Source organism: Dioscorea cayenensis, chromosome 24, assembly GCF_009730915.1.
Source record: "Dioscorea cayenensis subsp. rotundata cultivar TDr96_F1 chromosome 24, TDr96_F1_v2_PseudoChromosome.rev07_lg8_w22 25.fasta, whole genome shotgun sequence".
In the NCBI taxonomy this organism is placed as follows: Eukaryota; Viridiplantae; Streptophyta; class Magnoliopsida; order Dioscoreales; family Dioscoreaceae; genus Dioscorea; species Dioscorea cayenensis.
In genome coordinates this window covers 666,610-688,568 of record NC_052494.1, presented here as the reverse complement: position 1 = coordinate 688,568, position 21,959 = coordinate 666,610, and the positions used below count along the sequence as shown (strand labels likewise).

General features: G+C 37.7%; 2 protein-coding genes across 2 annotated transcripts; both read left to right on the top strand.

The window, feature by feature from the left end:
• The first annotated feature begins 2,716 nt into the window (after positions 1-2,716).
• Positions 2,717-7,369, top strand: LOC120252812 (FRIGIDA-like protein 3). The gene is given in 6 exon segments (XM_039260978.1): positions 2,717-2,885; positions 3,932-4,351; positions 4,353-5,028; positions 5,270-5,442; positions 5,627-6,326; positions 6,992-7,369. Coding segments are annotated over 4 exon segments (1,860 nt in total). The 5' UTR covers positions 2,717-2,885; positions 3,932-3,955; the 3' UTR covers positions 6,242-6,326; positions 6,992-7,369.
• Positions 7,370-9,398: 2,029 nt separating this feature from the next.
• On the top strand, positions 9,399-12,180 carry LOC120252813. The gene is made up of 3 exons (XM_039260979.1): positions 9,399-9,994; positions 10,609-10,956; positions 11,287-12,180. Exons 1-3 carry the CDS (start codon positions 9,563-9,565, stop codon positions 11,938-11,940), a joined length of 1,434 nt encoding a protein of 477 aa, XP_039116913.1. The 5' UTR covers positions 9,399-9,562; the 3' UTR covers positions 11,941-12,180.
• The last annotated feature ends 9,779 nt before the right edge of the window (positions 12,181-21,959 follow it).

The following is a 21,959-nucleotide window of genomic DNA, read 5'->3' as shown; positions in this document are numbered from 1 at the left end:
AAAATTATTTAGATGTGACAAAATACAATATTAGTAGGATTGGAGACCAAAGGTAATACAATGTCCTATCAAAGATTTGGTCAACTTTTAAAACTAAATTAGAATTTCAAGGATGAAGTTGAGAGATATATTTCGTATTCATTTTGTTAATATTATTGACATTGATGTGTGAAAATTCTAAGTTGAAAATGTTTACAAGCCGTTGTTCAAAAAGCTCAAACTCACCCATGAAATTAGAAAGCTATGGATGACCTTCACGACAAGCAACAGATAAAACAATATTTAAAGGATATAGAAGTATTTAAAAATAATTAAAACATTTGTTGTAATAATATAAAAATATTATTTGAAAATGATAAATTGACTGATAATAATTAGTCAAATAATAAATAAAATACGATATGACAAAATACAATATTAGAATTGGATAATACAATGTCCCTATCAAAGATTGGGTCAACTTTTAAAACCAAATTAGAGTTTTCAAGGATTAAGTTGAGAGATGTATTTCGTATTTTTTTTGTTAATGTTATTGATATTGACGTGGCAAAATTATAAATTGAAATTGTCTATAAGCTACTTTTCAAAAAGCTTGAACTTAACTCATTTAAATTGAAAAGTTGCATTGAAAAGTTGCGGATGACCTTCACGACAGTAACAGATAAAAATAAGATTTAAAAAACACAAAAGTGTTAGATAATAATTAAAATATTTATTGTAATGATAGACATTGAGTCAAATGGTTTGGTGGGCAAGCCCCTATGAATTTGTGGGCGGAAGTTTTTGTTGAATCACCATGGCCTGAAGGATCTGTCAAGGACCTCAGGTCTCTGTTAGAAGAGTTTCCTTTCAATAGAGGGCTAGAGGGGAGTGATTACTTGCAAAAAATCATAGCGCCAGATGATGGAGCTTGTGACAAATTTGGGTGGTCCTTATCCCCAAACGGAGCCTTCTCTGTGAAGTCCTTCTACAATTTTCTAACCTGTTTGGTTCAAAGGGGGAGGGGGGAGGAGGAGGAGTGAGGGGGAGTGAAGGGGGAAGGAGTATAAAGTGTTTGAGAAAAATATTGTGTTTGGTTCATGGAGGAGTGTGGATGGGTAGTTTATTATTTTTATTTTTTTGGTTGAAAAGAGGAGTAGGGAGGAGAGAGAAAGAGTGTAATGCGTATTTGACTATTTTGCCCTTTTACAATAAAATAGGTAATAATATATATAAATATATATAATAATCAATTGTAGAATAATAATAATAACACAATATATAATATATGATAAACATTATAAAACATATATATATATATATATATAATACAATAATTAGGGAAAAATACTTATTTGAAAAAAAAATTATGAGGAGTTATAACATCTTTATTATAATTGATAAATATTGGTTAAAATGTAAACACCCAATAATCGTTCAAACATACCCTATTTTTGTCATATTTTTTCATAAACTTATCAAAAATGGTGAAAACATACTCGGAAAACATACCCCTTTTTTTCATATTTAATAAAAATGAGAAATATAGGGATTTTATAAGTAGGATATAACGTGAATTATAAGGATATTATTGGTATTTTATATTATTTAAAAAATAATAATAAATAATAATAAACACCCACTCCTCCAAAAGACAACAATTTGGGGGAGTGGGTTACGAGGGGTGAAGAGGGGTGAGGCATGAGGGGTGAGGAGGGGTGCCTCACCCCTCCTCATCTCCTCTCACCCCCCTTTACTCCCCCAACCAAATAACATCTACACCCCCAACACCCCCTTACCCCCTCCGCATTCCCCCAACCAAATAAAGCCTAAATGATAGAGGTATCTATTGCCCGATGGCAAGGTTCTTCTGTTGTAAGCCTTGCCCCAAGAAAATCAGTATGTTCAATTGGTTGGCGTGGAAGAACAAGATTTTCACATTAGAAAATTTAGCTAGAAGAAGATGCAACAAGCTCCCCACTACCACTTGTATTTTATGTTATGCAGCGTGTGAATCAGTGGATCATTTGTTTATTCAATGCTCTTTTGTGAAGCAAATTTGAAGCTATTTCCTGCAGCTTTTTCAAATGTCAGAATTATCAAATTCTCTTGATAAAATTTGGGGTGACTAGAGGTCCAAGATATCTTCCCCAAAAAGAGATATGATGGACTTAGCTAGTTACCAAGGCTGTGATATGGATTACTTGGCTTTAAAGAAATGCTTATATTTTTAATGAATGTTCTGCTTCCTCGCTTATTCTTATATTGAAAATTGACCATAGGATTTTGTCTTTGTTCTCAAAGCCTCTGACACTAAAAGAGGAAGGTTAGGCTTTTGTTCTTTCACTCCAGATGGTGAGAGTTGTCTTGCATTGTGTTATATAATTCTGTTATGTTCCATGTTTTTATTTATTTATTTATTTATTTTTTTCACAGTTAGTGAGTGTTTTGTTGCCGTTGTTTTTTCAATAAACGTGGTTTATCCACATTTTTAAATAATAATAACAATAATAATAATAATTATTATTGCTTTATGCTTAAAAAAATAATTAAAAAATTTAAAAATTAAATATACATTATTTGAAAATGATAAATTTTTATTTAATTTATTGGAATTTAAGATTGGAGGCTTTGAAAAATCCAAGGAGTGCTATATAAATATGGAAAATAAGAGGGATCTATTTGCAATTTGATGAACGGTTGAGATTTACTACAAATGGACGGCCTAAACCCGCGAGAGCCTCGAGAGAGGTCGCGGGGTTCGCCATTGATAGACCATTTGCTAAACCTTGGAGCTCAGAGTGCTCTTTTAGGGTTTCGTCCTCTTCCTCTTTCTTCTCGATTTTTCGAAGCCTCTCTAGGGTTTTGCTTTGGGTGCTGGTTCTCTTCATTGATTGCATTTCAAGGTATGTTTCTTTCTTTTTTTTTCTTGGGATTTGATTGGTTTTGGTCCTGTGAGATGCCGGCAATGTTTTGCGTGGATTTTGTTGAAATGATTTGTGAATTTTATTGAAATTTTGTGATTTTGATGTGAATTTGGTTGAGATTTAGGGAAATTGGTCTCAAGAATTAGGGTGGATTGTGTGTGTGTGTGTTTTTTTTTTTGGGGGGGGGGGCTTATGAGAAGCGTGAGAGATTCAGTTGAAGACCGTTTTATTGGTGCATTGTGGTAGAAATGACGAATTTGTGATGCAAATGTTGTAACCATTGGTGGGTTTTGGTTTGAAATGTGCGAATTAGGGTTGATTGGATTGAGAACGGTAGTGAAAATGGGAGGATGTTTGTTTTTTCAATCTTTGCTGAATGGTGAAAACAGGATAGATAAACAAATCAAGAAAAAAATCCTTTTGATACAAAAGTTCCATTTTTTTTCCCTTTTCTAAGTTTTCCTTCAGTCTAAATAAACCCATTTTGTGTAAGGTTAGGGATGAAAATGATATAGGATTTTAGGTGAGAGGAAAATGTTGGAGATGTTTTGACTGTGTAATGTAGTCTTAGAGGGGTCTGTGTGTGTGTGTGTGTGTGTGAAATAGTATGTTGTAACGGAGGAAATTTGGTAGCTGGATTTGGAATGGAGCAGTAGACCTTTGAAAAACTTTGGTGCAATATTCCAAGGGTTCTGTCCTCCTTGATGGAGTGGTGGGCTGTCCTTTCGACAGTTTACTGTACAAGTGGTTTCCTTCATTCATGTCTATGGTTGTGTTCATGCCATTCGCAGAACATCAGATGTGCCAAATTTAAATTGAACAGAAACTTTTCATGAACTCATTGTCATTTTTGCTGTTCTAGATACAAGCTACTTGTTTTACATTTTGGTGAATAAAGGAAACAAAGTTTGTGTTGCCTGCGTAAAAAGTATTTTCATATATAGAAATTTAAATCTTTATGTTATTCTGCAAAGGTGCTTGAGCTTAAGCTAAAATCTTACACTCATATTCTCCATTTCTTTCAGAAGCTGTTGTAGTTGCTTGTTGAAATGGCTTTGTTAGAGAATGAAGATGTTAGTAATGGCGTTGGGTCGGGAGAAGCAATGATGGAACAGCTTAGAAAAGCACTTGGTTTGCTTGAGTCTCATCGAGACTCTGCTTGGAACCATATCATTAAATTGGATGACCTTGAGGAATACTTCCACCAACTTAGGAGTTCATTGAAGAAGGAAATTGATGAGTTAGAAATAGCAAAGAGGAAACTTGAGGAGAAACAAGCTGAAACTGAGGCAATTATTTCTGAAAGAGAGGCAGCTGTTTCTGCTAAAGAACAAGCTTTGTTGGACCGTCTGCAGGAGCTGAAAGATAACGCTGTTTCTGCGATTGCTCAAGCACATAAAAGACATCAGGTGGCTTCTCCAAATTTGGTTGATAACAAAGGAGTAAAAGGAAGGGAAGGTAAGCATTTCTGCCAATGTTGATACAAAAACACCTGTTTCTGTTATAGAGGGGAGTCTCCCTGATAGTAAATCAGGTGAATCTGCTGAACAGATGCCTGCAAAAGGCCATCTGAATTCTATTTTGAAGCAACTTTGTGAACAGATGGACACAAAAGGCCTTGTGAAATATATTTCAGAAAATCGAAAAAACCTTGCCACCTTGTGTGAGGAACTCCCTTTTGCATTAAAATGTGCAACTGAACCAGCCCGCATGGTGCTGGATGCTTTGGAGGGTTTCTACCCTCCTGACCAATCTACCTCTCAAGGAAATGAAAATGACACGGCCCTTCAGGGTCTACGCAGAAGCTGTCTTATTTTGATGGAATCTGCTGTTCCTGTTTTAGCTACAACTGAGCCAGGTGATCATCACCCTTTGAGCTCTGAAATTAAGCAGCAGGCCAAGGCAATTGCTAATCAATGGAAGCCAAAAATGGCTGACATGAAATTGGATGCTTCCAATGGTAGTACATTGGAAGCACAAGCTTTCTTGCAGCTACTTGCAACCTTTTGCATTCCATCAGAGTTCAATGAAGACGAACTTTGCAAGATTATTCTCATTGTCTCTCGTCGTAGGCAGACGCCTGAGCTCTGCCGATCTCTTGGATTAACTCATAAAATGCCAGGTTGGTATCACATAACTAGCCATCAGCCATAGGGCTTCAAGCAATCCACACCCATTTTTTGCCATAGGGACTTGCAGGACACATCTCCTTGATTTTCTCTTCTTTTATTTGATAGATATCAAGATGCATGCTACTTTTGAGTAGATGGCTGATTACTTCCAGAGGATGGAGAAGTATCTAATTCAGAATAGTACAGTAGCTAGCACCAGTCACTTTGTTGAGTCTGCATGGTTTTGTGCAGGAATGGTTGAAACTTTGGTCAACACTGGGAGGCAAATTGATGCTATTCATTTCGCGTATGCATTTCAGCTAATGGAGAGCTTTCCTCCGGTGCCATTGTTGAAGGCTTACTTGGATGAGGTGATGAAAAATGTCCAGGAAATTTGTGGCAATGCAGAGAACCCTGGAGCACAGGTGTGTGTGTGGTTTATCATGTTTATATGTGTTAGAAACTGATAGGGATATGGTGATGAAAATATTACCATGGTAAAAGCTGCTAAGACTCTAAAAATGTGCGAATGACAAGCAACAGTTTTCATAATTGATGTTGAACAAATAAATTGTGATTCCCTCATTGGAACATTTATAACTTGTTCAGAAGGATGCAACCACTCAAGAGTTGAGTGCATTGAGGGCTGTTATCAGGTGTATTGAAGATTACAAGCTACATGAAGAATACCCAATTGATCCTCTTCAGAAGAGAGTGATTGAGCTCGAGAAAGCAAAAGCTGAGAAGAAGAGGTCCTTTGAAGTTGCCAAGTTCCAGATGAAGAAACCTCGAGGTAATACTCGGTATGCTCCTCACAAGCCTGTTGTAGCCATTGAATACAAGCAGCCACCACCACCCTCAGTCTACAATGAGAGGGGGATGCACCACGGGGTTGCAGAGAGATACATGTATGCTGCACCACCTGCATTCGAGGTTCCCAGCCGTGTGACATACAGCCAACAAGCTAATATCCACAGGCAGTATCAGTACTCTCATCCTCACGTGAGGGCTCCCTCTGCTCCTTATGCTGCTTCAGCCAGTTACAGTGATTATACTGGTCCTAGTGCACAGAATGCTCCCACTAACCAGGTGAACTACGGTCCCGGTTCACAGGCTACTTCAAGCTATTCTGGAAGCTACTTGGGTGCTGGATACCATCAGCCCAGTTTGTCAAACTATGGGAATTATTCAGGGCCTGGATATCCACCTTCTCACCAATCTTAAATGTAGTGCTTACTTTGAAGGACTTGATAGTTTCATACTGACTGCTGAAGCATGCGAGCGGAGTTTGAAAACCTTTGAATGTTTGGTATGTATCTTTTAACTGGAGTTTATATTTTGTACAAACTCCTTATACGTGGAGAATTTACTCTATGTTTCTTCAAATATCAATGGGAATATGTAAATAGTATTCTCCTCCATGCAGCAATACATGAATATTTTCTCTGTTGCTCTCCATTTTGTCTATGACTTGCCTGTGCCATGAAAGTCAGTGTAAAGATTAGCTTAGATTCATCTAAAGCTGTCTTCAAAGTCAGAGCTGGACATTATTTCAGATCTTAGAAAATTTTAACGTGCCAGAAGACTCCAAACAAATGTTTGGTAATTTTAATGAGCTTCGAGGTATTTGTCATTAGAATAAAACTGTTTAGGCTGTTCTTAATCTGAGGGACATCAATTAGCTGGGTAACAGTGAGTTTCGTCATGAATATATATATTACTTTGTTGTTTGCTTGATCATCCTATAAACTTTGTTTGATCTTCCCTTAGTTTGTATTTCTTTTTCTGAATTTTCCTCAGTCCAGACACATTCTAGGAATCCAATCTAGAACCAGATATTCTTCTTTGAATAAAGGTCACATGCAATGAAGAGTTTCTCAAGCTTTTATGCATGCATGCAACCCTCTAGAATCTCAAGCTTCTTTTCCTTTTCACTTTAACTTTGTTTCCACTATCTTCGATCTTGTGATGCAGATATGATAAAGCAACAGAGCTGCATAAGGATCATCAAGAGCGACGTAAAGAAAGAAAGTCATGCATGCATGCATGCATGTGTCTCTCAAAGGAGCAGCACAGCCATGTTGTCTTCCAACCTCAATTCCTGGTTAGTTTTTTTTTTTTTTTACCATTTCACAGCGCTTACCTTTTCGACAACTCTCTGTTTGATCACATTGCCCTAAACCTACATTAAGGCAGAATGATTCTAGGACATGGATCTTTAGCCTATTGTTGTAGGTTTTCTTTGGCCATTGATAACTGGATTGCAACAAATCAAATTGTGTAAAAATTTTTATATGTGAATTATTGTGGATTATGTGAACACAGAATGAAACCTGAGACATTGTCTTTGCACTTTGCAAGCTGTAATGATCATGAATGTAGGATGTAGGCCATACATTTTCATTGTCTTTTTGAAAGATTTTTTAGCCTAACCCAATAAAATACCTGATTGTGTCTCAACCCTAATTAAGGTTGTGGATGACATTGATTTTGACTCTTTGATAGCACCCTTTCATATTTTTGCCAATCTGTTCCCAATTTTCCATGGATTCCAGCTCTTATTCCACAATCCATGCCATGACTTATGTTCCTCTTTCTCTCTGACTTGAAAAAAAAGATGTCAATTGATTCACACTGGAAACCACATACTGAACTCTAGGGTTTTTTTTTTCTCTCACACCCTTGCAAAAATGTGTAATTGCTAATCATATTTCTTTATATACACCTTTATAAATCAATTTTCATATTTTTTAGGGCTTGTTTGGATTCATTATTTTGTTTCCTCCCATAAATGCTCAACTTAGACAAGCACAAAAACAGTTCAAAGACCAAATTACCCCTCTCACCCCTTCACATCATGGAAAGGTTTAATTGTCGTACATGTCCCTGTAATTGTGTATTTTCTGCTATTTTAGTTCTTTTAATATTTTAAGCTATAATTAAGCCCTCATATTTAGTCGAGTTGGGTTGTTTTAATCCATGGTGTAGATGGCCAAGTGTTTTGTCAAAAAAATATTGTTGCGACCCAAGGGTAGAAAGTATACAATTACATAGACTTGTACGATAATTATATCGAATGGAAATAGGGGATAATTATATAATTTTTTTAATCCAATTATTAAGTTTATTTTTAACATTGAGTATATTAGCAAATTACCTACTTTCATAAAGTATGTGGGTAAAAAATAAAAATTTTCTCTTGACTTTAAAATGATGAGTGTTATCAAGCATGGTTGTCAAATGCTGACTACTTTCTTATCATGGGTCCTATTTTTTGTGTGCATTGAGTGATTGATTTCCTTTTCTGGTTTTCATTGGATTCTCTATTTCATGAAGGTTTTTCCTCATTTTGCCCTTCCAGTTTATTAACTTTATTTGTGATTGATAAGCTTTTATTTTCATCCATTTCTTGATTAAATTAAACAATGCTTTTGATTTGACTGTTTAAAGGTTCTATTGTGACATTCCAACATGTGATTTTTATTTTATTCAATCTAAATAAGAATTAAAAAAAAAGATTTTGTTAAACATGATCTCTGTTGTGAATATTTACACATTATAATAACTATTTAAAAATTGCTAAATAATCTCTTCCAAAACTTATGTTGTAATCTGATCTTGTTGCTAAATAATACTCCATTCTTTTTTAAAAAAAAAAGAAAACAATGAATTAATTATTAATCAGAATCTTTTTTTATATATTTAAATATAAAATGTGCTTTCATAATTGTGATGAGTTTGATTAATGGAATTTTAAAATTATAAAAAACATTTCAATTATTCATATAGCTCCGGCCAACTTTATTTGTGAAGATCTTATCTAATTATGAAATTATTTCAATTATTCATATAACTTCATCAAACATTATTTAAGCTGATATTAACTAATTTACCAATGTGCATTAATAACTGATTTTTTAAAAAAATAGTTATTATTAGTAGAAATTTTACTTTTTATTTTTTTAAAATGAAACACATTTAAAATGCTGAGCTGTCCATAACCACCTAATCTCAGATATGGCCAAAAAAATACGTTTAATTTTTTATATGTGAAATTTAGCGTAATTTCCAAGTTAAACATGATAATATCCTAATTAATTAAAGCTTAATGACATCATTAACAATAACAAACCATCCACTATTGAAGCTTCTTCGCCGTTACACACTATCCCATTAACGGTGCCGTTATTCGAGATAAGCTCACCGCCTACCACCTTTTACCGCTTCTCACGAACACTAAGCGACAAAAACCATAACATAAAACGACAAGAGCATAACCTCACTAGCGGTGACCACACTCCACCATCCTCTTCGTTTGAGAGAGCCTTCTTCTTCTTCTTCTTCTACTTCTCTTGCTTTTTTTTCGCTTTTCGCTTTTGGCCCCTTACTTTTACTTTTATTTACAGATCACTCCACTTTCTTTTACATTTATCCCCCTTTTATTTCTTTATATTCTCATTCGATCCCTCACTCTCACTCACTCTCTTATCATCTACTCCTTGAAATCATAAGAACTACATTTTGGTCCCTTGTTTTCTTTAGGAAATGGAGAGAAAGCAAGGGTTTTTCTCGGGGTTGAGGGAGAAGGCGAGGTCGGAGAGCCCGGCGAGGAGCTCGTCGCCGATGGCGGGGTTGCTGATCCCGCGACGACGTCGGAGGAGGGATCGGCCGCCGGAGATGATGGAACAGAGGAATGGGTGGGTGGGACTTGCGCCGTTGATGGAGGGGCCGGATCCTGGGGCGGGAGATGGTGGTGGTGGTGGTGGTGGTGGTGGGAGGAAGGAGGGTGGGTGGGGACGATGGGTGAAGGGTCAGCTTACGCGGGTGCCGTCGGTTGGTGGTGGTGGTGGTGGTGGCTCCGGTTGCCGGCGGTCCGATCTCCGGCTTCTTCTTGGGGTCATGGGTGCTCCTTTGGCTCCCATTCAAGTTAGCTCTGCTGATCCTTTGCCGCATCTTAGCATCAAAGACACTCCCATTGTGAGATTTCTACTTGGAATTCGGTTTGGAAATTTATCTCTTTCTTTTTGGTTTTTCTTCTCGCCCTCTTGATGGTTGATGAAATGCCCTTTTTGTGATTTGTGAATTTTTGTTTTTTTCCCCTTATTTTTTCAATAATTTTTGTGGATCTTTGTTTCCATTTCTTGGTTTTTTTTTCTTGCCTTGTTGATGTTTGATGAAATGCCTTTTTTTTTTCTTGTGATTTTTGTTATTTTTTTGTGATTTTTTTTTTTCTATTTGTGAATTTTTGTGGTTCTTTGTTTACATTTTTTTGTTTTTGTTTTTTTCTTGCCTTGTTGATGTTTGATGAAATGCATGCTTTTTTTCTTATGATATTTGTGACATTTTGGTGAATTTCTTCTGATTTTTCCAATATATATATATTTACATAATTTGTGGTTTTTTAGAAGTTGTTTCTATTGATTGAAGAAATGCTTAAATTTATGTATCAAATTAGATTCATTTCTTGAATGTTTATTCATTTCACACTGAATTTCCTACATTTTTGTTTTTCATGTTTTGGTCAATCAAATTTGATTGACAAATCAAAGACCTGATAATTTTTGTTCTTATCTTTGAACTTGATTTTGAAGGAAACTTCTTCAGCTCAGTACATACTCCAGCAATACACTGCAGCATCTGGAGGTTTGAAGCTTCAAAGTTCAATTAGAAATGCATATGCAATGGGGAGAGTAAGAATGGTGGCATCTGAATTTGAGACAGCAGCAGGTGTTGTTAAAACCCGCAGCTTGTCGAGAGAGGCCGAATCCGGTAGCTTTGTTCTTTGGCAGATGGCTCCGGAAATGTGGTATGTAGAGCTTGCCGTCGGAGGTAGTAAGGTCCATGCTGGTTGCAATGGCAAGCTTGTTTGGCGGCATACACCATGGCTCGGCGCCCATGCCGCCAAGGGCCCTGCCCGTCCACTCCGTCGATCTCTCCAGGTATAAACTTTATTAAAAGAAAAAAAAATAAGTAAGATGAGGATCTCATTCACATGTTCTTATACTCTATCAAAATATCCATGTTAGATATGATTGCTGAAAAGAAATTGTTTTTCAATGTCTTAGTTTCCAGCTATGTTGTTAGTTTAGTAGTTTAATACAATTTGCTTTAGAGATTGGGTTACATTATTGAAATGCAGCCTGAGATAGTTTTCACTTTTTGTCTGTATTTCTGATTAAACAAAAAAAGGCTCTCATATACTTGAATTTTCAATTATTGGTTTGTTTATCTATGAAACATGATGAATTCAAGATGAATTTTGTGTGCAGGGACTTGATCCGTTGACGACGGCTAGCATGTTCGCCAATGCAGTATGCATCGGAGAGAAGGTTGTCAACGGAGAGGATTGTTTCATTCTCAAGCTTTGCACTGATCCGGAGACCTTAAAAGCTCGCAGCGAAGGCCTGGCCGAGATCATACGGCACGTATTGTTTGGCTACTTCAGCCAGAAAACCGGGCTTCTGATCCAAATGGAGGATTCTCACTTGACAAGGATCCAATCTAATCCCGGAGGCGAAGCTGTTTTCTGGGAGACGACGATCAGCTCCTTCATGGAAGATTATCGGCTAGTTGATGGTGTGATGATAGCACACTCCGGCCGCTCTTTCATCACTCTTTTCAGATTCGGTGAGACAGCGATGAGCCACACCAAGACTAGGATGGAAGAAGAATGGAGTATCGAGGAGGTGGCTTTCAATGTCCCTGGCCTTTCGATCGACTGCTTCATCCCTCCGGCTGATATAAAAAGTTCATCTATTAGTGAATCTTGTGAGCTTCCTCAAGGTGACCGAAGCAAGGGCACCGGTAGCACGGGGAGTCATCGGACAAAGGTTGCAGCTTTAGAGAAACCGATCAAAAGCTTTGACGACGAAGATTATGCTGATGATGATGATGAGGATGATGACTCACTGTGGAGAGTATAAGTCATATGTTTTTACAGTATAATTGGTGAATTGAATTGTTCATAGCAGTAGATAATTCCCATTGAGATCAGCTAACAAACAAGCATCCAATGTGTGTAGATAAGGAGCAGCATGACCAGCCTATGAAGAGAAAGAGTGATTCTATATTATATAATACTAATTTGTATGCCTGGTAGATTTGGTTTTCATGTGTCTTTTGTTTGTTTTTTTGAGTGGTATAAAATAATTGTCTAGATTTTAGATTGAGAAATGTTGTTTTTTTATTATTATGATTTATATATATAATGAGTTTGTTGAAGTTGTGACCCAAGAGTGAGGATGAAGGTGATGTAAAAAAGCAGGATTTCTTTAGTTTCGGTTGTTGAATGGTGATGTGTACTTTTCCCTTAAATCCTTCAAAACTGTTGAAATGGTTATATCAACCTCTTACCTAGTGTGAATGATGTCTGCTCTTATGTCATCATCTCATTCAAGTCATATTATTATTATTATTATTATTATTATTATTATTTATTATTCAATGTTACCTGGATGACTTAGTTGGGGCCCACAGGTCATCTTCAGGTAAAAGGTAAGGTAGGGAGTTGTTGGCACCAATTTAATTATCATAATTTTGTCATTATAAATGGGTTGGGATATGTCCCATAAAAACAATCATATTGATTTGTTTCTTAGCTTAGGCAAGTATAGATGATTGCTAATAAACTTCTCTTAGCTATATTTGTTTATATTCCTTTATTAATCATTTTTGTATGTTTATATACTTTTATTAAAAAAAAATTAAAAAGTTATGCCCTTTCTTTTACGGAGATAAAAGAGAATATAAAATTTAATTATAAATGTATTTTTAATAAAAAAAAAATTAAGCTGTTTTAAACATAAAATTAGATTAAAGGTATGTTAAGATTTTTTTACAAGGGTGCATTTTCATATCACCCACTTTCACAAATATTTGTTTACATTATTACATATCTTCAAAAATCAACATTCCAACTTAACATTTCCTTCTCTTTTTAATATTTTTGCCAGATCCCAGTCTCTTTCTTCCTCACTAAAAAGATACACAATTATTTGCTTTTTAAAATATAAACTTCTATATATTTGCAGATTAAAAACCATTTTTCCTGGAACTAGTTTAATTCAATTTATAATTTTTATTTAAATTCTAAATTAGATTAATCACACAACTTAGCTCATATTCTCAATCTCTAGTAAATACTACTTTGATGATCGTAATACTAACTCAATCAATCCGGATAGGAATTTTTTTAAAAAACCAAAACACACTTGAATGAATCCTTTGTGCCTGTCTCTCTACCATGTCTACTGTGCTCAACTGCGGATATTCTACGAAAGTCTATAGTTGGCATATACTATAGTTATATATATACATTGGTTTAGCTATACTTTTCCTATGTCTTAATGCGAGCCCTCATTAACTGGTATGCATTCACTATTAATTGTACAATGAGATCTCATTCATTCATTGTCTGGGTTTATAGTTGGCGATTGACATGTCTTACCAACCTTTTTGAGGGAAGAGCTCATAGAGCTTAATTTATTGAAAATAAAAAAAGAAGGTTTACAAAAACAACAGGATTACAAACAAACCTAAATAACAACAAGCATGAACTAAACTAAAGCAAAATAAAAAAAACTGTAGAAAACTAGACTAGAAAATGAAACCAAAATCAGAGAAGAGATCCATGAGCCATCTGGGCAGATCGCGACCGAGTGGAAAAAGGTCGAGAGTATGATTGTTGCGCCAATGTAGCCGGGCAGAAGCAAGGGTCATGTCCAGATGAGCGAGGAACGGCAACAAGCTTGGGATTGCCGGCAAGTTGGAGGAGAAGATTCGCGGTGGAGATGTCCCCGATCAGCGCCATAGCGACGGTGGTTATGATCACATGTCAAGGCTTGAGGTAAATCATAGTTGCAATGAAGAATACATCGAACGCCCAGTTGCCCATCCAAAGAAGATTGGATAGCAATACATATAGCTTTGAGACCAGAGCATGAAAGAATGAATCACAGAGAACGAGCGAAAGAACTCGCATAATAAACTCAGAAGAGTGAGAGGAGATAAAAGAAACCCAACTTACCAATGTTGTTGCTTTCGCCAATCCATCTGTGGGCAAAGAAAAGAAATGGGCGGATGAACTTGAAAAAAATTGTTGAGGAGTAACTTCCTTCCAACCGGAGATGCATTTTTCCCGCATAAAAATCCTTGACATGTGCAATGGCTTTAACTGAAATGTTAGTGAAATTGGGAATGGTATTGCAAAATATGGCATCACAACGAGCCTTCCACAGATACCAAATACAAGCTGCAATGACTGAAATAGTGTGAGTTGAATAATTATAATCAGTAATCCAGAAACCAGCGGAGATAAGATCAGGGAAAGAGATCATGATACCCAACCTGTGAATCAAAGAGTTCCAGACCATCTGAGCACAACGACATTCAAGAAATAAGTGCTCAGAAGATTCACAATCAATGTGGCAAAAAACACATAAAGATCTGGGGCCAATGTTGATGCTGTTGAGGTAATCAGTAGTAGAAACTCTACCATGAAGCAAGAGCCAAATAAAGTGCTTAATGCGGGGAGCAACATGGAGTTTCCAGAGCAATTTCCACCCTGGCCACTCCAATGCCAAATCATGGTTGTGATTTAAGTGATTGTAGACAGCAGAGGAAATATTTAAATTTGAAGAATGAGGCTTCCAAACCCAAAAATTAGCATTCGCATGATCAAAACTGCAGATATTTGGGATTAAAGGACCAAGGAAGTCACCAAATGTGTCATTGAGCTTATCAGCATTCCACAGACCATTCTCAAAAAAATCAAGCAAGCAACTATCACTGAGATCAGTATTGACATTGAGATAGATGGGTTTAAATGCAATAGGTATCTCAAATAACCAAGGATCAGAAAGAAAAGATGTCTGGGCAGGATTAAAGGATTTGATCCAAAGATTATGCTTTAAAAAAGAAGCTGTTCTGCAAATGCCCCGAAAGATCCAAGAGCAATTAGCGGGAATAGAACTAACCCAGAAATTTAGATGACCGTATTTATGGCGAACAATATCAACCCAAAAAATACTGTCAGAATTCAGATACTTGAAAACATTCTTAGACATAAGAGAAGACTTAGCAAAAGATAGATTCCGGTGACCCAAACCCCCCTCAGATTTACAATCAGTAATACTTCTCCAATTCACAGCATGGATGCCCTTTCCATTGCCCCCTTTGTACCAAAAGAAATCCCGAGCCATACGAGTGATTTCCTGGAGAACCGAATCAGGGACAGGGTAGGCAGAGAGGTAATAAATTGGGATTGAAAGGATAGAGGAGTTAAGGAGAATCGATTTAGCAGCGAAAGAGAGTTTACAAGTTTTCCAACGGGCACACATATTTTTAATCTTGTCAAGCATTGGTTTGAAGGAGAGAACACTGAGTTTTCTGGGAGAAACAAGGATACCTAAATAAGTCAGGGGGAAGTGAGCTAGAGAAAAACCAGAAATGGAGCAGATACTATGAGCCACTCTTTTATTGAACCAGGAAGGGAGGTAGATTTGGGTTTTGGTAAGATTAGGATATTGCCCAGTTAATCGGGAATAAAAAGCAAAGCAAGAATTAATGTTGCGAGCAGCAGATCGAGAGGCTCGGGTAATCAACATGATGTCATCCGCAAACATTAAATGATTAAAATTGAAACGCAGATTACAGTCAAAACCAGGGATCAAATTGGAAGTCATAGCATGATTTAAAATAGTAGTGAGGTTCTGTGCTACTAAGATGAATAAATAAGAAGAAAGGGGATCTCCTTGACGGATGCCTCGAGAGGAAGTAAACCAATTGGTGGGAACTCCATTAACGAGAATAGCAAAGGAGGAAGATCAAGAGTAGCATCGATCCGGAAAATCCGGATGGACGGGAATTTCATTTTGGTGAGAGTAGCAAGAATTGCACTCCATTTAATGGTATCATAAGCTTTCTCTATATCTAGTTTAATCATCATCCTAGGGGGGCAACTGCGATCAAATTCCGGAGAATGGGCCACCACCGAATAGCTATAACATTATCAAAAGCTCCTCGATCCGAAATGAATCCAAACTTTGCTCTCGACCTATCAACATAGGGAGAACAGGGCTCGATTCGATTCGCGAGAATTTTTTTGATATAAGTTTATAGCAGACATTGCATAACGAAATAGGGCGGTAGTCCGAAACCAACCGGGGATTAGCTTTTTTAGGGATAAGAGTAATATAGGTTCTACCCCAGGAATTAGGAAGATGAGAGGTTTGAAAAAAATATCTAATGGCATTAAATAAAAGATCACCAAAATACTCCCAGAAGAACCGATAAAACTCAACATTGAAACCATCAGGACCGGGAGATTTACCAGTGGGAAGATCAAGAAGAGCGAGAAAGATTTCATCCTTGGAGACTTCCCGAACAAGTAAATAACCAGTATCAGACGAGATAAAAGGAAGGTCATCAGGCAGCTCATTAATAATATCATCCAGAACAGTATGAGAATTGGAATCAGGATCAGACCAAAGATTAGAATAGTAAGCCATAAAAGCATGCTCAATGCTATTCGGATTATTAAAACAGTTACCTGAAGAATCCATGATATGAGAGATGTAATTATGATGAGCTCGGATACGGGCAGAGTTGTGGAAAAAAGAAGTATTCTTATCACCATCACAAACCCAAAGGAGACGCGCTCGCTGGGCCCATCTGATAGAATTCTGGCGTTGAAGCGCTGCAAGTCTAGCATACTGAGTAGACAGATTAGATTGAGAAAAGGTAGTATCATCCATGCTTTCAAGAAGAGAAATATCAGATTCAGTTTGAACAATGGCTTGATCTAAGGAATTAACACCAGAATGTTTCCAAGCAATAAGCTTGAATCTGATACACGAGAGTAAATGCGAAACAATATGAAGAGGGTTACCGTGAGAAGGAGACAGGAGAGCCTTCAAAACAATATCATGGCAATCAGCAAAATCCAACCAATAATTCTCGAAACGAAATAAGGAACGTTTAGCAGAATCATGAAGCGAGATCGATAAAACAAGAGGAGAGTGGTCCGAAAAACTGCGGGAAAGATGAGTAAGAGAGAAATTTTTAAAGCGAGAGCTCCAATCAATATTAACAATGCAACGATCCAATCGAGCCCAGCGACGAGCTAAACCACGTTGGTTATTGCACCAAGTGAAAGGAGAACCAGAAAAATTAAGATCAAGAAGGTTGTTAGAATCCACAAAACTCCGAAAAAAAGAGGCTTTGCGAGAATAATAGTAAAATCTGCCACCCTTGTGTTCATTCGGATACAAAATAGAATTAAAATCACCGATAATTAACCGAGGGATGTGAAAAGACGAAATTTTGGAGAGCTCATCCCAGACCATACATTGAGAAGAAAAACGAGAAGAATTATAAACAATAGAGATAATAGAAGTGGAGAAATAGTTTGAAGAAATAACCAAATGAAGAACGCGGCGAGAAAAAGCAATAGGGGTGACCATACCCAAACCCTTCTTCCAACAAACAAAGATACCACCAGAGTAGCCCTCCGCAAGGATGGAAGCCCAATCCCACGCCCGTGAGAGTTTAGAGCAAAACTTGCCAAGTCGATCAGAGTTAGCTCTGGTTTCAACGAGGCACAAAATAGCTATATCCTTCAGACGAAGAAGACGATGAATGCGTGCAAGGGTGTCCCGGGACGAGAAGCCCCTGCAATTCCAGCAATAAATTTTTTTAGTAGTCATAAAAACAGTCAAGATAGAAAAAAAGTAACTCCCAAAAGAGGAAAAATCAGTAAAGATGGAGTCAAGGATTGCTGGGTTCCCCCATCTCCAATCGTCCCTTCTTTTGGGAATCAACTTCCATGATAGCACCCTTGCGAATGAGAGCAACACGTCGGGCTTCCTCCTGATATTGGTCAAGGGTCATATGATCATCAGGTTCATCTTCTTCTTCTGACATTTGATCATCGGAACCCTCAGAATCTTCATCTTCAAAACCACTGTCATCTTCCATTGAACCATCATCCAGGGCCGCAGAGACCCGATCAACGATCATGGAGTGCTCAGGGATAGGGTTAGCGCCGTTGAGAGCAGAGTTTTCAGTAATGGAAGACAAGAGAACAGGAGGAGGAGACCTATGTCTACGATCCAACGGCTCAGATGTCTTCTCTGAAAGGGGATGGGAAATGACAGGAGGGGGAGGGGAGTCCCGATACGCATAGGGAGGGTGCGATTTAGAGTCCCCAGAAGCCTGTGGAAGAGTAACGGGTCTGGAATCAATGTCAGATCTGGCCAGGGGAACAGAAGCAACAGTGCTCGGGGAAACGTGCGAAGTGGCATTGGAATTATGACGCCGTCCACTAGCACCCCCGTGTAAACCGCCACGTAAGCAATGAACAGAAGCGCCTCGAGAAGGTTGAGTGTCCTGTCTCGTCGCGGCTGCCGAACCCACAGCCACGGCGGGGGCGCGAGCACCACCGCCGCGGGGCCGGGAAGGGCCTCGCCGGCGAGAGACAATTAACCAAGGCCCAAAGTCCGAATCGACCACAGGAGTCGAAGAAATCACCGGAGCCTCGAAACATTAGTCGGGAGAAGAGACACCAATACCACTCGCCCGGCCAAGAACCAAAGGAGAATGCTCCCTCGCCTAACCTCCATCCCTCGTTGAGAACGAGAGGGCTGCGAGGCATTAGCATTTCTGATTGCCGACGCTGCTGCAAGAGTTGGAGCCATGTCCAATCACTCCACGGTATAATAGAAGGTAGGAAGGCGCCTGATTGAACAACTATGAACACACGATGGAGATCGCCTCCAAGCCGTAAGCCCTTGCTTAGAGGTTTGGAAAGGTCCAATTCTATGCAAACTCGGCGTACTTTGGTTCTAGTTAAGGATGTGGTAAGCTCATCAACCTTCAGTAGGTTTGCCCGGATGGCCGTTGATGGTTTCAAGGGTATCACCGCCTCGAATTCGATGGGTAGATTGTGAAGTTGGATCCGGATCGCACTCGCTGTGAGTTTAGTGAAAGTGGGCTCAAAATACGACCTCCAGGGAGACAGTTGGAGAATTAATCCATTAATGGTCCAAGGACCTTCGGAGAGAAGGCGACTGTAAATACGCCTCCGATTCGGCATCCGAGAAGGATGAATCCATTGGGAAGATCAGAGATGAGGATTTCACCAATATCTTCCCATTTCTTCAGTAGAATGTTCTTGACTTGTTCAAAGGCTGGAGGCTTTCCGAAGAACTTGCCGAATAGAGAGTACTCGAAATCGAAGACGAGCTCGATCCAGGGTATCATTATCAAGCTTTACGAAATCAGAAGTATTCTCTTTGAGTTTGTTGAGGACTGTGGGATTATGAAGTGGAGAATTATCCTGAGAAGAGGAGAGTTTAGAAGCAATCTGGGCCCATGAAAGGGGGGAAGAGCGAGCAGGAGCGGACGGCGAAGAGGTTGGGGGATTAGACCCCCCGCTTGCCATAGCAAGAGGGGGAGGGAGAAGGGGACAGAGGCAGCGCAAGGAAGAAGGAATTAGAGTTACAGTTCACTCAAGTGGTCTGCTTCCTTGGGACCTTTGTTTTTGTTTTATCTTGGAATAAACCATTCACACCAACAACTACCTTTTTTAGGCATTCAATCTCTAACATATATAAACAGACTAATCCAGCACATTTTCAAATCTTTGAAATTAAATGTCAAAAAGGCCCCAGTTTTACTTACCTGTTTGTGCACAGTTGATGCTTGCTGAGCATTTGAGAAGAAATTGAAGTGTGTTTCCATGTATTCCTTGTTAAATGGATGAATTGAAAGCACAATTTCATGAAATGATCCAAAAGAAACCTGTGTATTGGCATGAATAAGAATGATCATCAGGTTTTCAGTTCAAGGAATAATAACAATTCATTGTAACAATCACTGATTGAATTTCTCACAAGATACAAATAGAACTGAATAGAATAAACACATTTAAACCTGTTATAGATTCAGATGTATGAAAAGAATAATCTAATAAGATATAGAGAATTTATGAGAATCAAAGAAGAGTTTGTGGTTCTGATCCATATAGCTATTGATAAGAGCAGTTCGACATGTATCAGTTTTCTATTAAAAAAATAATAATTACAAACTTCACCATAGTAATTTCATATTTCGACTTTTTCGTTCAAGCATGCAGATTCCGATAATTTCGGGTGTCTCTTATCAGAATATGAAAAAAATATCAGATGCATACATGCTGGAAAAATGTCAGTACTACTACCTTACCTTATTTCCATCCATAAGAAGGTTCATACCACAAGAAGAAAATGGTAAAGTGTACAAAATGATAGAAATAATAAAGAGTTTAAAGTTTTCATGATACCTTAGTCAGTTACCACCTCAACAAGGATTGTTTTACATTCACCTTCAGGTCCACATGAAATGGAAGATGGTCCCCAACTTTAACAAATAGGGACCATACCATCAACTGGCTGCAGAATTTATTTCTCAGTAGTTGCAATGGGTACATATTTTGTCATGTGCATATCCCCATAAGTCTCAAACCTGCATTGATCCAACATTGAACAAAATCAGATGCACTGGAACTGATTAATATCATGCTTTTTGGTACACTGTCAAATGAAAAATGGTCCTTCCTCACTTGTGAGAGTTGGGGACCAAGGAACTATAATCAAATGCTATGTGATATTCCTCCTGGATCTATATGCACATGTTTTGGTATCTCTTTGCTTGCAGAAATGGGCCAGACTTAAATGGAGATCCACCCAAGTCCCCAAAAAAAACCTAAGGAAGCATATGCCCTGAACTTGACTAAACTATGGTTGGCTAGGACTGGTTATGTCTAAATCCTAATATTGAGTTCCATACTAGGCTTATTTCATAGTCTGTTTTTCTCGTCAGGCCAGCCCGGCCCTGTCACAGTCTCTAACTAACTCCGAAAAGTCAAGAAGAAGAGTACTGCTTGTCGCCCTAGGATGATGACATTCAAGCAGTCCACATGCTTTGGATACAATAATCCAGAGCATGAGAATATAAGGTAGATATTGAGAGCAATATCCAGACAGCCTGTATCTAAAAAGAGAGACTCAAATTTCAGGCATGTATGATCATAATAATGGCGACACCGTTGAAGGATAATCAAGAATGAGATGAAACTATGGTGATAGATATTTGAAGTTTTAGAACATATCTCCTTCATATGTTTGATCACTTTCCAATGTAGTTAAAGCCATTGACCTATTGAACTTGGAGTCATTCTAGAAAAATATCAATGCTAACTTGATAGCTTAGCATTTCTAACTTGGAGACAAGAACAAGATATCAGACTTAATTTGTCCAAACTAATGGAAAATAGAAATGATACTAAGACATTTACATCGTAAGGAAACCAAGCAGGATATGTGAATTATATTTATCTGATTCATATAACCAGCAGTACTTCTTTATGATAGTTTATATCAGCAGAAACCCTTTGGGTTTTCACCTGTTTAACTAATCCTTTGGCCACATAAAAATCAATTATTTATTTATTTATTGGCATGCTGATCATAAGAAAAAAATATAACAAGGATATTTGTGGAAGATACATGTCTGGATTAATTCTCTAATAAATGCAAAAAAACACTATTTCTAATATTCCATGCAACTGTTTCTACGGGTTACTATCAAAAGATGCTCAATGTTCATGTCATAAATAGAAACTGCTGGTAATATGTTATCTGCGATTGCGAACAATTTTATGAACCTAACTGCATGCATATTGTGCAACTCAAATCAGTACAATCAGAAGTTTCTCAGGAGCCTCCCATTGTTCACACTTAACATCAGATGCATTTCCACTTTTTTGGCATCAAAGAACAAGTTGGTAAATTTTGTGGCATAAATTTTTTTCCCGAGTCCAAGAAGGTGGTAACTTAAAACAAGTAACTATTATCAAAATAAATCTCCACTTATGAATTAAAACTATTTCATATGAATTGTCAAT